Genomic DNA, 23,050 nt, shown 5'->3' on the forward strand with positions numbered 1-23,050 from the left:
TGACTATCTTCATTCTACTAAACAGACAGGTTTGGTCCTATTTAATGTCGATTTTCAGTAGAATCATGTTAATAGTCACTCAGTTTAAGGATTTCACATACACTTCGGCACTATTTTCAGGAAGTCCATGGATCTTAAATGGTTGTGTGATGGCATCCACGTGAGCCGGCGAACATACTACACACACGACCATGCGAACGTAGACTTTACACACTGCAGAGTGTGTGTTGATGACAGCTATCTATAATTGAAAATAATTGCTTATAATCTCTATGTAAATGGTGATATTTAATTCCTTATCTTTGATGGGTCAATCCTAATAAACTGACCCTAAACAAAAAGGAAAATAATTTGATTCCTCAGTAAGATGTCATAAAGTTCTTAGTGCACTTAAAATTACAGCTGCAAAACTTGCTGACGTGGACTTGGCTATTATATTATATTATATTATATTATATTATATTATATTATATTATATTATATTATATTATATTATATATATATTTTTTTTTTTTAAAGTTTACTTTTTTACTATCTCAAAATCCAAATTGTTTATTGTCATTGAACAAGTATCTCAGCACAAAGAAATTACTTCAAGAGTAGACAACATACAAATAAACAAACTGGGCCAGGCAGACTGAGGTAATTTTCCTTATTTTTAGCTGAAACTGATATATTTAAAAGGGATTACTTTTCTGAGAAAAAGTAGCATTAAATTAAAATAGAAGAAACTACAGAGAAAGAAATGACTTATAAGTAGAATATGGACAATGTAAATTTACATAGTGAACATATAGCATCAGTTAAAATGTATTCTTCTGAATGTACAATCAGAAGAAATGACAGAGGGAGTGGGGTGTGGCTTAAATTACTTTAGGGAAGAAGCTGTTAAATAGTCTTAAAGTTTTAGATCTGAATGACCAGTAACTCTCTCCAGAAAGAAGAACAGCAGGGAATGTCCAGAGTGTGGAATCAGAGCTGATGTTGCTGACTTTTTTTTTTTTAAGACAGCTGATGTAGATGTCACCAAGAGAGGTCAGTATGGTCCCTAAGATTCTTGCTACTGCTGACAACAGATCATTTCAGGTCTCTGCAGTGCAGCAGGTAAACCACACTGTGCAGCAGTGGGTCAGGAAGCTTTCAATAGTGATTCTTTAAAAGTTAACCACCAGATGTTGGAGAAGGTGAGCCTCTTTTGCTTCCTGAGAAAGTTACAGTGCTGGTGAGCTGTCCCTACCTGACAGGTGATGTTCATGATCCAGGTGAGATCAGTTGTAATGTGGACTCCAAATAACTTAAAGCTCTCCACCGTCTTGATTTTCTCTCCTCTGAGAAATGTGCAGCACTTTTTTCCTGAAGTCCTTAATAAGTGCCTTGGTCTTGGATGTGTTGAGTTTCAGGTTATTGTGGAGATACCAGTTGGTCAAGTGGTGGTAAGTGATGTTATCTAGGATAATCATTACCATGGTAAAACAATCATCTTAACTGTCCTCATTCACTGATTCTAGAAAAATGAATGAAAGTTACATCATATATCCTTATTTTTTTAACCCTTTCATTTTGCCTTAAAAATGGCAAGATAAATCAGGAATAAATAAAAAAATATTTTGAAATACCAACATATGCTCTGATTATGAGCTTATGTCACATTATTTGATGACATTGGGAAAAATTTGTTCAATGCAGGAACAGACTTTCTCTTCTAACTCTAATTCAAGTTTGCAGGAGAGCTGGGGCTTATCCTAGATATTAGCAGGCAAGAAGGAGGGTACACCCTGGACAGGTCTCCAATCCATTGCAGGACTGACAGGGAACAACCATTCACGCTCACGCTCCTTCCTTGGAATCACTTAGACTGACTAATTCACTTAACATGCATGTCTTTAGGGAAGCCGAAGTACCTGGAGAGAACCCTTGCACGAACACCCGGCGAGAACATGCATACTCCACATAAAAAGGCCATTGGCTGGGAACACTTCCAGTGAGGCCAAGAAGCTAAAGAACACACCATCTTCTAAATCTGCGACTATTAATGCCCTCAAATGACTTTTGATTTTACACAATAATTGTGTTGTTAGCATCAAATTCTACAAAGAAATTGACACTGAAGAGTAAAATAAATATGTTACTTTTGTAGCAACTGGACCAATACTAAACCACCACAATTACAGTGGAGCAAAACTCAACCTTGCAGCACAGGTCAGAGTGAGCGCTGTTATGATAAGTGATATCATCTGATGAAATATTGAGTTTTTTACTTAACATCTGAGACAAATTCAGTGATTTAATGCATGCATTCAAAGATATAAAAACAGAAATAAATACCAGAATTACAACTGGACTACAGAGTAAAATGCAGCCAGGCAATTTAAACGTTTTAATAACAATTAAATGTATAATATTATGCAACTAATCACAATTGCATTGTCATGTGCAAAATTTAATAATAAATCAAAAGTATTGCATAATTTAAAATTATGTTATGAACACGGAAGTTTTTACAGCATTTTTCACAGATAACATAGCAGCAGTTAAAATATTTCTTGTAACTGGTGACTGATTTAGTGTTAATTGAAAACTGAGGAAGAACCTTTTTCACACTCTGAACCCAGAACACAGCCTATGGCTCTGGGATACATTGAAGATAATAAGTAAATAGAGATGTGTCTTTTCCTTGAAAAGTAACTTTATTGTAGCCAGATGATTGACATGGAATCAATACCTCCTGACACACAATCTGTGTGTCTTGATCGTGCGCACCCTGCACAGGACTCTGCAAACCAACTTGCTGACTAAAAGACTATAGAGCCCCTTTGTGGGCATGAACTACCATTACAGGTTTCCCTTCACAGAGTTATTGCCTCTAGAACGTTAATCAGTAAATAAATAAAAAATTTTGTTGGATTTGTTTTATTATGGCTTTAACCAAGACAAAGAAATCTGAACACATCACACCAGTTTTAACATCTTTACACTGGTCTCCAGTCAGTAACAGAATAGATTTTAAATCCTGCCTGATGGTTTACCCTTTCAAGAGTGGTTTAGACCAGAATACATTTGTGATGTGTTTATGAAATATAAACCAAGCAGAGCTCTTGGATCCAAAGACTCAGGTCAACTAGAATAGCATTCAAACTAAACACGGAGAAGCAGCAGCATTTAGCTGTTAAACTGCAAAACGTGGAACAAACTGTTCGTGGAAATTAAACTTTCTCCAAATGTAAATACTTTTAAATCCAGATTAAAAACATTTCTTTTCTCATGTCCATGAAACCTACAAACTAACTTTTAACTTATCTTGCGTGTATTCACTTTAATTTATTTTTGTGATGATTGGGATTTTTGCTATTTTTTGCTGCTTTCTTCACATCATATTCAATGCTTTTAATGTTTGAATGTAAAACACTTTGAACTCTCTTGTACATGAAATGTGCTACGCGGATAAACTTGCCTTTTTTTTTTTATCTGCAGCTTTGCATTGTGTTTTCTAACAAAAAAAAAAAAAAAATTTCAACTAGAACCAGGAACTAACATGGTGACCATTTTTATCTATAAACAACAACATCAAACATGAAATTTATTAATTGTGAAAATATCAAGAGCCTGGTCATCCCATCACAACCCACTCAGATTAATATTTTTGTACAGTCAAATTGAAATGTATGTTACTTAGTCCACTGTTAAAAAACTGAGAGTTTAAAATCTCCACTTTGTAATGAAGTTAACTGCAACGCTTGATGTGACCTAGTTTTTTTTTTTTTTTTTAAATTATTATTATTATGGTGCTTTAAAAATATCATACAATCTAGACTTCTGTGAGATGACTTGTGAAGATAAAACTGGTGGACAGACCGCACATGGATAAAAAGTCAAGCTAGAAGTCATATACTCATCCGGGATGCCCCAACTCAAACACTGCACACATATGCTCACATGCATGTACACACACACACACACACACACACACACACACACACACACACACACACACACACACACACACACACACACACACACACACACACAGAGTAAATAATTACTGAAGCTTATTATTCTAAATACACAAACATCCCACACAACTGTAGGCATCCAGTGCAGTTATTTTCTCTCATCAAAAAATACCACAAAAGGACTCGTTCAGTCATATTATATTGATCTCAACATGATTGTGCAATTTTATCATCATATAATTATTTTCAATATTCCCTGCAGCAGTAAAAATAAGAAGTGAACAACAGCTACTTCAGCTGATGTAATTAAGTAACATTAGAAAATTCAAGTCAATTAAACTAAACCAGATAAGAGACTGGCCAAACAAGAAAGATCCCTAAACCTGCCTGTTGAAGTTTGTTTGGGTCAGGAAGACCTATAATAAGCCATGTCGTTACCATGTAAACAGAAATAGATCACAAACATACACTCTGTATGGAACTGTGACTCAGACATCAACTAAAACATCAAAATGTAATAAATCAGTACATAAAAAGCTGCAATTGCATAATTTTCAGACAGATGAACCGATAATGTAAAAAATTAGAATAAAATAAAAAATTAGCATAATAAAAAAAAAAAGTTCCTCATTCATACAGTTTACAGCTGGCATGTGAACAATATACACATAAATATACCCCGACCCCCAAACTGGAAAAAAAGACCAGGGTGGAATTATTATAAAACTATTGCATGCTAAACTAAACCCTCAATTAACATTTTTTTTAAATGTTTTTTTTTTTTTTAACCTTTTTTTTATGTTTAATTTAATTTAATTTTTTATTACACAATTGAACAAAAATACAGAACATAAACTGATAAGTCAAGGGGTCAAGAATTAAATGAAAATAGGTACAAAAAGAATATGCAGGCCATAGACAACACATAAAAAAAAAAAAAAAAAAAAAAAAAAAAAAGATTGAGCATCTTCACCTGTATACACGTCTATACACATACATATCATACAAAGTATCAGTGAGACTATATCAGTGAAATAAGAAATTTTCCAAAATGCCCGTAGTTTTTAAGGCCTTAGGATTTTCAAGATATTTAATTATGGTGCTGTATTGAAAAAGTTCTTGTAAAAACATTGCAAAACTCGGCACCCTATATTAACCCTTGAATACGCAATGACAGTCGGGTCTTTATAAATGACCGGTCACAGGCTGTCCATTAAAAAGTATGGGGAAAAAATACTTTTAAAACGATTTTTTAAAAAACGTATTCACTATATTATCTTCATATGGTATATCACAGTAATTTATTTACAGATGAAAAATATAAGTGAGTACAAAGTTCTGATTTACAAAGGTAGTTATTGGTTTTATTCAGGCGCTCTACGCGGACTGCCATTGCGTCGTGCCGACCAGACGAGTAGCAATGGGATTAGCAAAACAGTCCTGAGATGCTGCTATCTCCTTGGTTACCAATGAAAACAGTCTTCGTTAACACCCACCGTCGCTAAGTTGTTATTGTTACTCGTCCGTACAGGCTTTGATAATTGCTGTGCCGTCTAAGTGAAGAATGTTAATATCGGTGTCTTGGAGCGGGGCTGAAAAAGTAACTTGTCTTAGCTAGCTAGCTCACTAGCGCGTCGACATAATAAGCTGTCGGGAACACGGTGTATTCGTTGTGTGTGATCAGTCCAGGTCTTTACCAAGGATTGCGATATTATAGGTACCGTCCTTTGTCTGATTAACTTCTTCAGACATAATTTGCTGTGTAATGAGTTGTCTTGACCATGATATGGAGCGGCACCAGTTTACTTGTTAGCTGGTGAGCTAAGCGCGACTGAGTCAGTCTCCTGTGGCTTCCCAGCATTTCGCTGGCTAAAAATACCACTTTTGCTCCCATGCTTAGTGCGCCTCCAAAAGTGGTGGGTTAGTCCATGCTGGACTTGTCTTGGGCTTTTCTGGAAACCTTACTCAGAGTTTGGCACTCTACATGGTCACTACAGTGAATTTGAGACGACTGGAAGAGCGAGTCGGAGCCCGAGGTTGTGAGCCGAGCTGGCCTGATCTGACATTACATCGTACCAGCTGCTGGACTTCAGATCTCCACGGGGACCACTCTCGGCTTTGGTTGATCAGTGGCCGAATATCATTTTGCTGTAATGGCCTTGTCTTGTCTCAAGCAGTAATATAAAGAGCATTGGTCTATTCCAGTGTTTTAAGGCCGAAAGTTAGTAAAGTTTAGAGAAAAACACTTTCTTTCTATCGTCCAAAACTGGCGACGGACTTAATCTGTCAAAGCACCATGTCTGAGGACATCAGCGCAGACAAGTTCATCAAGGTAAGGGCAATGGGAAAGTCCTGGCTTAATTGTTTAAATAAAACACCTAGCTACAACTTTTGTATCAAAATTTGGTCACTGTTGATGATTTATTTTTTTAAAAATTGTTTTTTTTGGGGGGGCGACATAATCTTCAGTCTGCAGATGAACACACAGGAATCTTGATTATTGAAACACAGATCGATGCAACACTTCTGTGGTTTATGAAAGGAGTTTTACACGTAATTATTATAATTTTGCAGAGTAGGTCTTAACGAGAAACATTTTATTGCTATCTGACTTTGAGATTTGTTCCTGGCCTGCTCCCCTTCATGTGTCACTGCAAAAGCATATGCCATCAGTAAGACGTGATCTCCAGTGTCCCTGGCCTTATCTTTCACACATGGGAGAGAAGAAATAGTTGAGAAGTAGAGCACATGTTGTCTCTGCACTGGGATTGTTGTTATGAAGGAAGTTTAGTGGGTCAGCTGGCGAACACGTGGTTTTTAACCCCAGTTCTGTGTTATATACAACTTGGCACACTTAACCAAGAACTCATGTGGTAATTGTGTGTTGCTCAGCTCACTTTTCACAGGATTGTGTATTTGTAGGGATATATTTTCCTTATCTACGCTTATTCCATGTGTATTACTACTGATCTAGCTTATTTTAGTTATTGATTTATTGATTTGCTGATGCATTTAACGAAACTGCCATTTTCATCTGTATTTTCATTCTGAAAATCAGAAAGTTGGTTTTCAAGATGAATTTTCGTCAGCCTCTCATTAGTGCAGTAGTTCACAAACTGGGGGGCCTAGGTTTATCACAGTGGGGGAAGAGATGTCACAGCAAGGCTTCATAAAACTTTGCAGTTTTGGCACTGGACACAGGACTGGGCCCGGGTGGTTCCAGAAGGAAGAGCGTTCGCAATTCAAACAAGCAGATTATCGTTTGTAAATAACTAAAACTTTACCTTGAAATGGATGATGAGGATGGAGGAGGTGGTGGTGGTAGGAGCGGTTGTTGGGAGGATTCTAAAAAACGGAGATCTAAGAAAAGGAGCAAGCAAAGTTCGTTGTCTCAGGAGTCTGATCAGGAGTCGGGCTCAGGAGGCGCCCCAAAAGTGACAAGAGTAGAAAGGCGAGATGAGTTTAAAACAATTCTAAAGCTCAGAGAGGGCAGTTTCCACTCTATGAATCCTCTCAAACTAGCAGGGATGCTGAGGGACGAGTTGGGGAGAATTAAGCATGCACAAATTTTGAATGATGGCAAATTGCTCGTATTTTGTACGTCTGCGTCTCAGGCGGCCACCGCTGCTGGGCTGGTAATGCTGGGAGATAGGCCTGTGGAAGGATTTGTCCCTGGGAAAAAGCCGGGCGTTAAGGGTGTAGTGTATGGTGTATCTTTGGAAATAGCGATGGATGAGTTGGTTAAAGGAATCGAAAATGTGAAAGTGATTAGTGCTGATCGCATTAAAGTCTTTAGAGATGGGGCGAGACATGATACAGGAGTTGTGGTGCTTACATTTCGAGATGAGGTGCTGCCTGAACGAGTTTACTTGGGATGTGTATCTTATAAGGTGCATCCGCACAGAAGGCCGCCGCTGCGCTGTTTTAAGTGCCAGCGCTATGGGCACATAGCTGCTGCATGTCGGGGTGTACGAAGGTGCGGTAAATGTGGCGGAGACCACGAGTTTGCTGCGTGTAAGGTAAGTTTACTGAAGTGTGGAAGTTGTGGTGGAGGCCATGTAGCCGGCAGCCGGGACTGTGAGCGATATAAGCAAGCTGTGAAGGTGCAGCAGTACAAGGATGTAAGGGGAATCTCCTATGCAGAGGCTGCAAAACAGGTAAGTAAGCAGAGTGCAAGTGCTGAGGCAAAGAGCCATGGGCTCTCGATTCCCCAAGCTGCTGAGGTGTCGGAGGACACAGTGGTGATCAATAGGGTTAATTTCCTGGCTTTCATTGTGGAAGTAATCAGTAGTGCAAAGTTGTGTAAAAATAACTCTGATGTAGTGAGATGTGTGGTGGATGCGGCAAACCGGGCCCAAATTGGCGGGATTGAGCCAGCTGCTCTTCATAGATTAGTGTTTTCTAGTAGGGCCAACATTGATGGAGTGCGACCGGAAAATGGAGATGATATTTAGCCTTCTTATGATTTTTATTGTCCAGTGGAACGCGAGAAGCCTCACAGCTAATGGGCAGGAATTTAAAAAGTACGTGGAAGAGCTGAGTGATAGGCCTCATGTGATGTGTGTTCAAGAGACGTGGTTAAAGCCAAATTTGAACTTTGTTGTGCCAAGGTATGTTTGTTTACGCAAGGATAGGGTGAATGGGTCGGGTGGGGGCTGTGCAACTTTTGTTCAGGAAGGAGTTCAGTATAGGAGGGTTAATGTGACTACGGAGCTTGAGTGTGTTGTGGTGGAGATTTGGTGTAGGTCAGGGAAGTTTTCCCTTATCAATTTTTATAATCCTTGTCTGCCTCTAGATGGTGAAAAGTTGGAAAGAATAATGGAACAAGTGCGCCCCCCAGTGATGTGGCTTGGTGACTTCAACGCTCATAACCCTTTGTGGGGCAGCAGTAGTAGAGACCGTAATGGAGTGATTGTTGAAGACTTGATAGATAAGTATAATTTGGTGACTTTGAACGATGGAAAACCAACCCGCTTTCAGGTGGGTAATGGAGAACCATCATGTTTGGATTTATCTTTGTCGTCAGGTGAGCTAGCTAGGTGTGGGCGGTGGGATGTTTTAGACCGCACTTCTGTAGGAAGTGACCATTTCCCCATCTGGATCAAGCTCGGAGCTGATGCACAACTTGACCATAGTAATATTGTAAAGAGATTTAGCTATAATAGAGCTGATTGGGACTCCTTTTTGGATCATCTGTCGACTGGAATGGATGAGATAGACAGTAAGGGCAGCATTGAAGAATGGAATCGGTCCTTTTGTAACGTGGTTAAAAATGCTGCAGAAAAGTCCATCCCATTTAAAGGGCAGACGGAAAAAAGAAAGATGGTGCCGTGGTGGAACGAGGCCTGCAGTAAAGCAGTAAGAGCGCGTAATAATGCGTTTAAAAAATTAAGGAAAAATCCCGTTGAAAGTCTTGCAGTTGAGTATAAAAGAAGGCGTGCTGAAGCCAGGAGGATTATTAAGAATGCCAAGAGGGAAAGCTGGCAAAAGTTTTGTGGGACCCTGTGTAGGGAGACTCCGTTTAGTCGGGTGTGGAATATGATTTATCGTATGGCTGGGATCAACAGAGCTTTGTCTATCCCTGTTCTTTCTGAAGGGGGATCTGTGGCTGTCACTGAAAAGGAGAAGTCAGAGCTTTTAGTAAGGGCCTTCCAGCAGGTCCACAGTGAGTCCAATGTAAGTCCTGAAGGCCAGCTCAGGAGGAGGAGTATGTTGAATAAAGAGGGGTATAAGCTGAGCAGGAATAATGATAATAGTGACCCAATTAACCTCTTCTTCTCAATTAGAGAGCTTAAGCAAGCCATTACGCGAGGAAACCACTCCACTCCTGGCAGAGACGGCCTGGGTTACGAGATCTTTCAACACATGGATGAGTGGACCTTGGGTGAGCTGTTAGCACTCATTAATTCAGTGTGGCAAGAGGGGTGTCTCCCAGTGGAGTGGAAGCATGCAGTGATAGTCCCGATCTTGAAACCTGGAAAGGAAGCTGAAAGCCCTGGGTCGTATAGGCCAATTGCCCTGACTGCTGTAATCTGTAAAATAATGGAGAGAATGGTCACTGACCGCCTGGTACACAGACTTGAGAAGTCTGGTTATTTTTCTCCCGCTCAGAGTGGATTTAGGCTTGGTCGTGGGACAATGGATTCGGTCTTGCTCCTTGACAGGGATGTTAAGCAAGCTCTCTTTAACAAAGAGGCTCTTGTTAGTGTGTTTCTTGATATCGAGAAAGCGTACGACATGCTCTGGAAGGAGGGCTTGGTTATAAAGCTGTATGACGCTGGTATTCGTGGTAGAATGTTTAACTGGATTAAAGATTTCCTTGGGTCTCGACATGTTCAGGTAAGAGTGGGAGGCTCTTTCTCTGGCATAGTAGATGTGGATAACGGAACACCACAGGGTAGTGTGATCAGTCCTGTTCTTTTCAACATAATGGTAAATGATATCTTCAGTAATGTTGGGAGTGGGTTTGAGCATTCTCTCTTTGCAGATGATGGAGCCGTATGGAAGAGAGGGAGAAATGTGAAGTATTTGATCAACCGGATGCAGGCTGCTCTTGACCAGGTGGAGATGTGGGCCACCAAATGGGGTTTTCGGTTGTCTGTGGCTAAAACTAAGTTTGTCATTTTTGGCAGGAAACGGAAGTTAGCTGAGTATGGTCTAAAGCTCTACGGGCAGCCTTTAGAAAGAGTTGCCTCTTTTAAGTTTCTTGGAGTATGGTTTGATCAGAGGCTGACGTATAAAGAACATGTCCTCAAATTGGTAAGTAAGTGTGGGAAAATCATCAACATCTTAAGGTGCCTAGCTGGGTCTTCTTGGGGGGCTGGCAGGCGGGCAATGATGACAGTGTATAAGGCTATGATAAGGTCTGCCTTGGATTACGGTTGCATTGCATACGGCTCTGCGGCAAAGTCAGTGTTACAGTTGCTAGATGTGGTTCAAGCCAAGGCGCTGCGGCTTTGTACTGGGGCCTTCCGGACCACATCTGTCCCAGCGTTGTTGGTTGAGGCGGGGGAGGCCCCATTGAGTTGGAGACGTAAAAAATTGACTCTCAATTATTGCATTAAATTAAAAGGAGCCAGTACAGCTCTTCCTTCGGCTTCTCTGCTTGCGGATTGCTGGGAATTTGTAGGGGGGAGAGGGAGACTTAATCATAGTAGCCTTGTCCTGTCAGTTAAAAGTCTTTTAGGAGATCTCGCGTTGGAAACAGCAGGGATAGCGCCCCCTGTCTGTTGGCCTTCAGTCCCACAGTGGCTCTGGCCGGAGGCAGAGGTTGATCTATCTGTCAATAAGGCAATGAATGATGGCTCAGCAGTTAATTATTCTGTTTATGTGGAGGAGCATCTTGTGAATAGGTGGGGTGATTTCACTCAAATTTATACAGATGGGTCGAGAGACCCAGACACAAAAAGGGTAGGATTTGGTTTCTATGTACCCCATTTACAGATGAGGCAGTGTCGTCGGCTTCCTGACAGGTTATCGGTATTCACAGCGGAGCTTGTGGGTATACTGTGGGCATTATTGTGGGCTGAATCAAGTAGGGAGGAGAGAGTCGTTATCTGCTCTGATTCTATGTCAGCCTTGATGGCGCTGGAGGGGGGGGGCGTTGGTGCTCGGCCCGACATAATATGTGAAATTATGGTCGTTTTGCATAGGATAGAACAGCGCGGTATGAGTGTAGGCTTTGTTTGGGTTCCGGCCCATGTGGGCGTCAAGGGAAACGAGGTTGTGGATGCAGTCGCTAAGGAGGCTCTAAAGCAGCTGGAGGTGGAGGTTAGGGTCTCGTTGGGGCAGTTCGAGTGTCGCAGCATAGTTAACGAGTATGTTTCTGGGAAATGGCAGGAAGAATGGGACGGGGAATTAAGAGGGAGGCACTACCACCAAATCCAGCAGAGTGTAAAATCCTGCAATCCAATCTGTGGGAAAAACCGAAAGGAGCAAGTTATCCTCACGCGATTAAGACTTGGACATTGTGGCCTGGCAAATAATCTAGCTCTAATAGGAAAACATCAAGATGGTCTTTGTGACCTCTGTAGAAAGTCAGAAACGGTTCATCACGTGCTGTTGGAATGTGAGAAATATGCGGACTTCAGAAGAGCTCTTTTTATTGATGTCATGAAGCTAGGATTCTCTTCAGTATCATTAAAAGTTCTCCTCAATCCAAATGTGAACTGTAAGGGCGTAGCGGAGGCTGTGCTCCACTTCATAACCTCTTCCGGACTTCATGATCGAATATGAGTAGATGCGAGGTGCATTTCCCTTTAAGTGCAGGGGGGCAGCAATACACCCCGTGGTGTTCAGTCTGCCGGAACCGCAAGAAGAAGAAGAAGAAGCACTGGACACATTTGTAAAAGTAGCTATGGAAAATGAGATTTGAAGTACTGGTGGGTAATGAAGAGACCACAATGTTTTGCAAGTATAAAAAAATATTTTTATCTATCAACACCATCTTCATCTTGAACACAATAAAAAAAAGCTTGTAGGTTACTTTAGAAATAAACTATCATATATAGCAGAGTTGTTTTACTGAAGCAGCATCCAGCTCACTGAAAAATGGGCTAACTTAAAGTAGCTTGCAGAAATTCCTGGTTTAAAACGTTTCACACTAAAGCATCATGCTTTACATTGTTGTCGTCAATGAAACTGGGGCCCTACAGAAAAAGTTTAGTGATTAGTGAATGCAGGTTACATCAGATATTTTCTCACAAATCAGGCTGGACTTGTCAGGGTAGAGGAGGAACATTTTCACCGGAGGGGAATAAAATGGCATGGAATGGTATTATGATGTTCAATACTGTTACATTCTCTAGTTGAGAAGAAAGATGAGAGTTTAATAACATCCTGATCTTGTGTTTGGGGTTTTATAGCTGGGTATAAGCAGGCATAGAGTTTGAACTCATTCCATAGCATTAGTTGCTTTCCTGTCCCCAGAATAGTATCCCAACCCTGTTTATGGTAGCAGTGGCTAATCTTTCCCGGATGCATGTGTTTTATGGTGTTCAGACAAATAAATTGCTTAAGGATAACGTTGTGAAAATATGAGCGGTAATGTTACATAACTCAGTGCTCAAAGTGAAGAAAAAAAAAATTTGTTTAGTCCACAAAATGTCAGTAATATGTGCCTAATAATTTACAATAAATGTTATAAAGGTGTACAGTTACGATCAATAGCAGATGCATTTTTACGTTAATATTCTGGGTATTGGGACATAATTTTCAGAGAATAGCAATGGCCAGTATGGTTTGTATTATACAGCATTTTCTTTTTTGTTCTTCTTAAACTTTGTTTGCAATTTTAACAATTAAAGATCATCATTTAACTTGTTCTTTTGTAAAACATATCATCATAGCACAGAACATTGGCTCTTCTTTCCCCCTTTCAAGTATCTGATACATTGTTTTTTTTTCTTCTATGCAACAGGAGACGTCCATTCTGGATGAATACAATATAAACTGGACACAGAAGCTGGGAGCTGGAATAAGTGGACCTGTCAGGTGAATGAGGAAGTTTCTTCATCATTGTTCTCTCTAACTATATATTTATACCATTGGCAAGGAAGTCATGTTTTTGTTTGTTTGATTCCGTCTGTCTGTTTTTCTGTTAGTAACTTTACAACTAGGCAAAGTTTAGTGATTTTTTTTTTTTTTTCTTCACAATGGATCTTAGCCTAACTTAGATTCCATTCAGTTTTGGGAGTGATTCGGAAGGAATTGTGGACACAGGAATTTGAAAAAGGATTTTTCACAATATGGATGGAAATGAGCTGCTTGGCAGAGGTCTGCACTGTCTTGAGTGCTTTTCAAGTTGCTAATTAGATGAGCTGTGTGCTGCATCAGTTAAATCACAACAGCGAAGATCATTTTATTAAAAAATTACCACAAGAGCAAGTCTTAAAAACATAACAGAAGACATTTGCAGTTAAGAAATCCCTTTTTTTGTCAACCGATGCTCATTGTAATTTCTTTTTACTGTTCTTGTTTAGCTTGCAGGATAACTTTGGGACAATCTTACAAAGTTATTTTGGACAATACAGCATGAGCAGAAACCGTCAAGTTAGAAAACTTTCCAGATTTGTTTGAATCTGAAGTTGATATATCATGACTCAGGTACTGTAAAGTCCCATGATCAGACTAAACAGAGACAGGTATTGCCTAACTACTCCTTAGCTGCTCCTCCAGTGCATGATTAAATCACTGTTTTGAAAGTTGCTGCAGAGATTATGTCAGAGTGGATTTTGATAATGTGCTAACTGGGCTGCTGAGTAGATGTATCACTTTTCTGCTGCCAAAAACAAATCTTCTTATCTTGTTTCTGATATCAGCTTCTGTTTTGGTTTTATTACATTATGTTACTGTAGCTGTGGCACCACTTCACAAGACCACCTGTCTTTTAACCTAACAAATAAGCAAACACAGACAAGAATAACAAAGGATCAGCTGGTTGTCACTGACTTAACCAGAATGGGTAATGAAGACCAGTGGCCTGGCCTGAAGGCTTAAATATGAGCGGGTGTTGGGGCCAGGTATCTTTTTAGTTGGATTTTGTTTTGGCTCAACTGACTGAGACACTATTTGCGTATCTCCAGCATATTGGCTGTGAATCCAAACTAAAACCTTTATTCCTCACAAGGTTCAGTGTAAATATACAGTTGACAGTTTGCCTCTGCAAATAAATACTTTGGCAGATTTATTTGGCGAGCACTCAGATGGAATATCTGGAGTTTGTTATGGATTATAAAATGCAAGATTTGCATTTTTATTTGTATGTGTTTCCTGGATGTTGTATTTATAAGTTTTCACTATACTCCTTTCAGACATGCTCTGCTTCCCATTAATCTGTTGGCAGCTGAACATATTGGTGTCATGCATGATTACACCCTTGTTGCATTGTTTTGTAATATGGTGTGAACTGCCGCAATCGCTTTATTGATCAGAAAAGCTGAGCAGTTGGTTAGCATGACAGATGATTATATTTTAAGGGATTCAAATTCATTTTGTTTTTGGGAAATTAGCTGCTGTTTTTTCACATATATCCTTATCAAAATGACCCAGATAAACTATGATTAAAAGCATTTAAAGCTGCAGGTGATCAATATTGCCAACTGCACTCATATACCGTTGTTTTAATGCAATGCTGAATCTTGGTTAGCATGAATTTTCATAGCAAATGACATGAGAAAACTGGGCATGGAGAGTTTTGTGTGTTTGCATCTTATTTGACAAAACCAGTGAAGTTGGAAGCGGCATTTCTCTCAAGTTGATAAGTACTTTCATTACAGTACTTCAGTTTAGCCGTTACTAGCATAATACTGACTGTTTGATAAGCTTAAAGACATAAAAAGTGATGTACTGTACTGTTCTTTTCAATGCTTTACTGAATAAAGCATAAAGAACACAAATACAACAGTGGAAGTTATGACTATCATTGCTTCGATAGAGTAATGTCACTAATGTTAGGGCATCAGATTAATGTTAAATGCTAGAAAACGTTTTATGACTGTTATCGATTCTGCATCCAAATTTCAGTTTAGTTTGTCTGTCTGCCCCTCTGATTCCAGCTGTAATCTGTCCGCTTTTACTCCTGATTTCTTCTGCTTGTTTTGCATTTTGACACTATTACAGGGTCAGGATCAAGTGATTAAGCTGTTATATCAAATGTGTGTAGTTTTAGCTGCAAGTGATACAAATACTGAGAATCTGAATCATCCCTAAACACGTTCTGTGACTCATGATGTACTCATCATGTACTCATGATGTTGTGTTTTCGGGCTGCCTGTGCTCGCTCTGCGCCTTATTTGTCTTAATTGGGTTTTTGCTTTGAGTTTTATGGGAATTTTAGCTTTAGTCTTACTCGCTCCGGACTCACATTTTGCTGTGTAACCAAGCCTGCTCTGTTGAACTCTGTGATTCATTAGGTTGGTAATTCTTTCCAGGGGAGGTGACCTTTGGCCGAAGCAGAATGTTTCTCGCAGTAATGCTTTAATAGTATAATCTGAGTTCAAGGGTCAAAGGTTGCTTTTTAAAGTGGATATTTGGATGTTTGCATATTGAAGAAGGGGGGTATTGTTTTCCAGGAAATAAAACAGATACCATATTAAAACTGTCAAGATTTTAATCTTAATTCTTGTAAGATACTGAAATACTTGTTAAAGGAAACTGATGATGTTTTTTTCAACTTTCTTACAGTTTTAATGATCATCTGTGTAGAAGGCTTTCTCTGCACATGAGATGAACTTTCCCCATAACAAACTTTGATGTTGACAAAATATGGTTTTTACTCCCAGTTGTTCAGCTTTTTATCATGTTTCTGTTTTGTCATCAAACAAACTGATATCACAGCCCATGGTACTCAGGTTATATAACAGGCACGCAAATGTGCAGTAGTTGTAAATCAATATTAAATCTCACGGAAGCTATCAATGAAGCTGAAAGCCATTTAGATAAATCAGAAATCAAAGCGCTCATTTGCACAAGCTGTGCTAGAGATTTGTTCAGATCCGGTGTTAACACTCATCCTGGGTGATCAGATCACAACTGAAAAGCAAAATGTACATGTGATCGCACTCAGGAGGGATTAATTATTAATTTCCAATCTCTCAGACCACATTAGAGATTGATTTTAACACTTGTGGTTACATTCTTCTGACAGTATGAATGTTAATGTGTCCCGAGCCACATTATAGGACTACTTATACTTCTGATGGAACTTGCATGATAAATCATTTACAACAAACATCCTGCTAGCCTTTCTTCTGATTATTAATTTCCTGTCCTATCAATTCTGAGAAATGCCTTTTTAACAGGCATTTATATAAATGTTCTGCCTCTCAAACTTGATTATTTAATGCAACTTAGCAGAGGAATGAGTGGAGTGCTGGAGCGAGGGAGAATGTACTGTTGCACATCTCAAAGGAGCATGAAGCAAATGGATGTTTTCCACACAAAGATACTTTTCAATGTGAGCAGACTTAAGTATTTTTTTTAGGTTTGTCCTCAGAGAATTTTTAGGAAGGAAATCTGCAGAATGAGTTTGAAAGCAGTCTGTGTGCTGTAGGTCTGCAGAGTTGTGTCAGCACTGAACTCTGCAACATCAAAAATCAATGATACTGAGCTCATTTTCCCTTCTCCTTTCTCGCATAGCTGAGATATCTGCAGTTTTTTGTTTTTTAACTGAAAGAAATGTGATTCAAGCCAATGTGAAGTTTGTTAATGTGGAAATAATGATGTAGTTCTGTTCACTTAAGATTAATATTATTTATTTACCTAATAGACAACTTACTTGTGTCCTTTCTTTGTGCTTCTAGCTTTGTGACATGTGACTTTGCTTCTGCATAAGTAACTGTAACTAGCATCACCATTGGTTACTGTCAGTTTCTGCGTGACCCAGATGAGGTCTGAACAACTACTAAATGTTATTTAAAGTACCCATGAAATGACTGTGTTTGTACATGCTTGATCTCGCACAGTTTGTTTCCAATATGCGGTACTGACTCATCATTGGCAAGCATAGTAGATTTGTGGGTGCTCTTTATGATCTTTTGGAAAACAAAAAAAAATGTTGATGACTAATACAGCACCCAGAGGGGCACATACTCATTCCAATCCGGTCATATGCTTATATGAAAGTTTGCTCAAACCAGTAGGGCTGATCCATGACAGTAAACTGGGATTTTTTTTTTAAAGGGGACAGCCTCCCCTCATATACACACATCAGGTTTTATAGGGAATGTGTAATTATAAAGGTGTACTGGTAACTTTTATTGGCAATACTCTGTCATATGATATGCAGTTGAGTATTCATGCAAACATAAAAAAGAAAAAGAAAAACTTCTCTGAATGTTTCACTCAGGATAAATTTATGGATTCAATGTGAAGTCAGACATGAATCTGGCATAAAACATGATTTCTGAAACCTCAAAGCTACAATAAAAGGCAGCCCCTGGCGTGACATTTCATTGATTAATTTTTCGCTGGATTAACTGAGGTTTGAGGCAATACAGTTAAATTAACACTGTTATTATGCGGTTCATCCTATCATTTTGGTACGAATGCTGAAAAAATGATTTGATGTTTTATTTGTTGTACAGATACATTGATTTTTGTATTACAAATAAGGATCTAGGCCAGATGACTCAGCAGCAAAGAGGAATTTAAGAATCCCTGTCAGACAACAGAGATGACCTTCACTGGTTCTTCAAAGTCTGCAGGTTGTTAAATTTCTTGACTCTTTGTTGACTCTTTGTTTGTTTTTCCCCTTATCATCCAGAGTTTGTGTGAAGAAGTCAACTCAGGAACGCTTGGCCCTGAAAATCCTCATTGATCGCCCCAAGGCCAGAAATGAGGTTAGAGGGAACACTGTCATGGCTGTGATTAATCTGTTGTTTGTTGTCTTTGCCTGTATCAATATGCTTTGGTCTGTCTTTCTGACTGTTATCAGTCTTCATTAGTTCAGGTTTTTCTTTGCCTGTCTCATGGGCTTCTGCCTGTTTGTTCTGGTTCCTTTGTCTGGAACATTGTTTTTCTGAAGTGAACAGTTTGTAAAGCTTTGCCGAGCACCATCTTTTAAGTCTCTACGTTTTGATAGAGCAGCTTATAAAGCAGATTTGCTTTATTATCTCCTCGCGCTGAACTGTGAGAGCTGAGACTGCCATGCAAGTGCACCCAGATTCTTAACATTGAGCAGGGTGTGTTATGCTGGATTTCCAAAGGAAATTACTTTGTGCTTTTTGTGATGGTTTCTAATTTGTTTGATTGTAATTTAAATTATTTGTGGGTTTTATTTAACATGTATAAATTGGCTTTATTTGACTCGCTCACTTAAAAAAAAAAAACTAGATGATAGATGAACCCACTATGGGATCAAGCAGAAAGGTGAAGCAGCTTTACAGTGACTCATTTGGGCAGGGAGGTGTGCACATCTCACACCAATTTATTTTACTTTAACTGAGTAAGCATACTGAAGATGGGACACTCTTCCAAAGAAACATTCAGGTAAAACACCCTGTACACAATGTTAAATTGTTTTTTTTTTTTTTATACAGGTGCGTCTCCATATGATGTGTGCCCATCACCCAAACATAGTGCAAATCCTGGAGGTCTACGCCAACAGCGTCCAGTTCCCTCACGAGTCCAGCCCGCGGTAAAAAGCCCAGTTTGTGTACTATCTCATGCATTTCATTCGCTTCATTATTCTCCCTTCCTCTTTTCAGAGCGAGGCTTCTGATTGTCATGGAGATGATGGAGGGCGGTGAGCTCTTCCACAGAATCAGTCAGCACAGGCACTTTACTGAAAAAATGGCCAGTCAGGTCACCAAACAGGTAGGTGAAGACAGACGTACTGCAGGCTGCAGTCTGGCCTGACTTCATCTCTCTCTTCCTATAAAACATTTATTTCTGTTTCTGACAACTGTTAATTTGATCAAGCTGCTTATTTCAGACCTGGGCAGTGAGACAGAAATGCAATCTTTGACTGTTAAACTGTGTTAATATATCCACTGAGTGGTGTCTCAATCTGATCCCACACCCCCTTGCAGATCAGTCAAGCATTGGAGCATTGTCACTCCCTAAATATTGCACATCGTGACCTAAAGCCAGAGAACCTGCTTTTCAAAGATAACTCTCTGGTAAGCTGCAGGAGTTCATCATGTTGCTCATACAGATAGAAATACTGTTTTGAAAACAGTGCTTCAGCCTTAATACTGCATGTTATGCAAAGGGAGGATCATGTCCAAATATCTCATCGGGTTTAGTGATTTAAGCTTCTGAAATGAAAATAAACTGATATGCTACATGTAAACTCCGTTCTCATGTCTGATTCTTTTCCTTCTGTTTCTGCAGGATGCACCTGTGAAGTTGTGTGACTTTGGCTTTGCCAAAATCGATCAAGGAGACTTGATGACCCCTCAATTCACTCCTTATTACGTAGCACCTCAGGTAGCAAAAGCAGGAAGATCTTACTACATACTTAGATCTTGACTTCACAGAATCAACACTGGTATTATTAATCCCTTTTATTCAGGTACTTGAGGCTCAAAAAAGACACCAGAAGGAAAAGTCTGGAATCATACCTACCTCACCAACTCCTTACACATATAACAAGGTAAGATTTGTATGAAAAAAAGGCATTTAGTCCTCCTAAAATATGTTTCTTTTATCGTTGAAATAATTTTTTGTGTTCATGTGTTTTCGTCTCTGCAGAGCTGTGACTTGTGGTCTCTTGGTGTTATTATCTACATAATGCTGTGCGGCTACCCTCCGTTTTACTCTAAGCACCACAGTCGTACCATCCCAAAGGACATGAGAAAGAAGATTATGACGGGGAGCTTTGATTTTCCTGAAGATGAATGGAGCCAGATTTCTGAAATGGCCAAGGATATAGTACGCAAGTAAGTCATTTCTTTGCAGTTTTTCCACACATTAAAATCATCTATATCACCTGTTCTTCTCAACTGCCTTTGTTCTAATAGTCTTAGTAGAGATAAAGACAGGAACAAGAAGATGAATTGATCTTTAAGTTGACTCATTGATCGTTTTATCCTCATAATTTCCTGTCATCTGCCCCCTGCAGGTTGTTGAAGGTAAAGCCAGAGGAGAGGCTGACTATTGAAGGAGTCTTGGCTCATCCATGGCTCAACTGCACCGAGGCCCTCGACAACGTGCTGCCATCTGCACAGATGATGATGGACAAGGTCAGTGGGAAGCTGTTGCTGCTCATAATTAACTGACCAGCAGAAGAAACTTGCTCATTATGACACACATCTGCATCTTTCTCCTTTGTGTTTTTTTTTCTTTTTATTTCTTCAACCATTAGTTCATTAGTTCATAACGGGATTGTTTTTCCCGTGCTAACCCTATGTAGATTCTCTCATTTGTCTGTAATAGGCGGTAAATGGCAAGCCTTATGTAAAAATAGATAGCGCAGGAGTTGCATTGCAGTGACCTTTAGTTTTACTTTGCAGTGTTTCGTAAGTGAAGATGAGACTAAAGTTGTGAGAAGAGTGGGTGAGCCGAGGGTTTGTTAAGCAATTTTCCTTTGATTATTCTTCTCACATTTTTAAAAAAAAATTTTTTTTATCTTTACTTTGAGTTCACTTTACCAGCAGCAGAAACATGGAAAACACAGACAGTCTCTGTCAATATTGTGTCCCTACTTTACTATTCCTTTTGATAAGCATATAATCCTGACTCTGTGCTCTGGCTTCCAGGCGGTCGTTGCAGGTATCCAACAGGCCCACGCAGAGCAACTTGCCAACATGAGAATTCAGGATCTGAATGTCAGCTTGAAGCCCCTAAACTCTGTCAACAATCCAATCCTCAGGAAGCGGAAACTACTAGGGTATGATCTTTAAATAAATATGGATTGATTGGCATCAGTGTTATTGCTTTGATGCTGCAGCTGAGTCAGGGTGAAGTGGGAATGTTTTCTGATTCTTTCTGCCTTCAAACTGTATTGTTTCCTCCTAAAAGTTAGATCTGAGAGAGAGTTTGATCTGTGTGTTACAGTCCCAAACCCAGTGACGGCTTATTCATTCATGACCCAGAAAATGGAGGGGACGACTCTAACGTAGCGCTGGAAAAATTACGAGATGTCATTGCACAGTGTATACTACCACAAGCCGGTCAGTTTACCAACACTAATAACCTGCTAACATTTTTCTGGGTTAAGTTTAAATCCGCCTGCTTTACTCTCTTGATCCTGTTCTCATTATATGTCAGTGATGATGTTTCTGAATAGATTTTTAAGTTTTGTTTTGGCTTTTTATTAATTTCTTATCAACCAAGAAAGTTCATAACAAACAAATGTTGACAAGAACAAGATAAACTATTAATGTTCTCTACTATTAGTAACTTTGGCTCTGCAAGACACAAAAACAGTGATGGTTATTCATGTTTTAACAGATAAGATTATTAAAACATTGCTGGAGTTGCACCGTGTAAGCTCATACGTGAAAACATTTGGTTCAGGAAGGACAAAGAAAAGCATCTGAATCGAATGTTTTTGTTTGCCCAGGAGAAAACGAAGATGAGAAACTGAATGAGGTGATGCACGAAGCCTGGAGGTTTAACAGAGACTGTAAGCTGCTTAGAGACGGCCTGCAGGGACTCAGCTGGGATGGTTGGTACCTTTTCAGCATGTCAGAAATACTCTTTCTGTTTAGTTCTGTAAAGTCATCAACACTTCTGAATATTTTTGATTGACAAACTGAACCTTCAAGTTCACATATTTACCACACATCATATTCCAGCGCTGTCTAACAGTCCTACAACAAAAAATACATAAGAATCAACAGTCAAACACAAATTAATTTATATTTAATATATATACAGCCATCCTCCTATTTATTGATTTCCTCCTATTAATGAAGGAGGAAAATGATTTTTTTTAAAAAAAACTGTAAATAAATAATCTGTGATATAAGATGAAATTGACAAAGGTAATAATAAATAAAAATTTGATGAAAATCATTTTATTTTTTAATTCTGGTTCAATAGAAATATTTTTAAAGCAAACAAATATAATAAAATAATATGTGTTACATATCTCATAAACCAATATTTTGTTGAACAATCCTCTGATGTTTCCACGACAGTCAGGTGTTTTCTTTCCTTCTCAGTCAGACTTCTGCACCCGCTGACAAGTGTTGTGTCGCTCTGTTCATCAGAAAAGTGCTGTAATTTGTCCAGGACAGATTTGCTTGTTTGTGTTTCTGTTTCTTCAACTCAATTAAATTAAAAAACAGTGTCTTATATGACTAAATAATAATTTAGCAAATTGTTTAGTTATTGTTCCTTTTTTTTTTATCTCCTGTTATTGGAGTAATTGTTGTGAATTCAGCCTTTTCTTTAATGAATGTGTATAAATACATATGAGGATGACTGTAGTTCATTAGGCTATTATTTTTTCAAAGCTGTTAAGTCAGGGTGAAACATAAAAACAAACTCCTCCTTAGCTTACTATCAATAACTCTCAACAGTTTCTTTGCTGTTTTGTTTGTTTGATGCAGAACCATTGTTTCACCCTTGTGTTCTTTTATATATTTTATTATGTATATATATATATATATGTGTATATATATAATATATATATATATATATATGTATAT

The 23,050-nt window shown here is 38.9% G+C and overlaps 1 protein-coding gene across 1 annotated transcript in view; it reads left to right on the plus strand.

The window, feature by feature from the left end:
• Nucleotides 1-5,439: 5,439 nt before the first annotated feature.
• mapkapk5 (MAPK activated protein kinase 5) overlaps nucleotides 5,440-23,050 on the plus strand; it is a 22,347-nt gene continuing 4,736 nt past the window's right edge. The window contains exons 1-13 of the mRNA XM_079250812.1: nucleotides 5,440-6,282; nucleotides 13,369-13,442; nucleotides 18,214-18,289; nucleotides 18,989-19,086; nucleotides 19,157-19,265; nucleotides 19,481-19,570; nucleotides 19,785-19,880; nucleotides 19,966-20,046; nucleotides 20,145-20,332; nucleotides 20,515-20,635; nucleotides 21,152-21,282; nucleotides 21,450-21,565; nucleotides 21,958-22,062. Of these exons, the coding sequence (XP_079106938.1) occupies nucleotides 6,247-6,282; nucleotides 13,369-13,442; nucleotides 18,214-18,289; nucleotides 18,989-19,086; nucleotides 19,157-19,265; nucleotides 19,481-19,570; nucleotides 19,785-19,880; nucleotides 19,966-20,046; nucleotides 20,145-20,332; nucleotides 20,515-20,635; nucleotides 21,152-21,282; nucleotides 21,450-21,565; nucleotides 21,958-22,062 (1,321 nt within the window). The 5' untranslated portion in view covers nucleotides 5,440-6,246. The remainder of the gene's footprint in view (nucleotides 6,283-13,368; nucleotides 13,443-18,213; nucleotides 18,290-18,988; nucleotides 19,087-19,156; nucleotides 19,266-19,480; nucleotides 19,571-19,784; nucleotides 19,881-19,965; nucleotides 20,047-20,144; nucleotides 20,333-20,514; nucleotides 20,636-21,151; nucleotides 21,283-21,449; nucleotides 21,566-21,957; nucleotides 22,063-23,050) is intronic.

The sequence above is a fragment of the Telmatherina bonti genome, assembly GCF_933228915.1.
Source record: "Telmatherina bonti genome assembly, chromosome: 13".
Taxonomy (NCBI): domain Eukaryota; kingdom Metazoa; phylum Chordata; class Actinopteri; order Atheriniformes; family Telmatherinidae; genus Telmatherina; species Telmatherina bonti.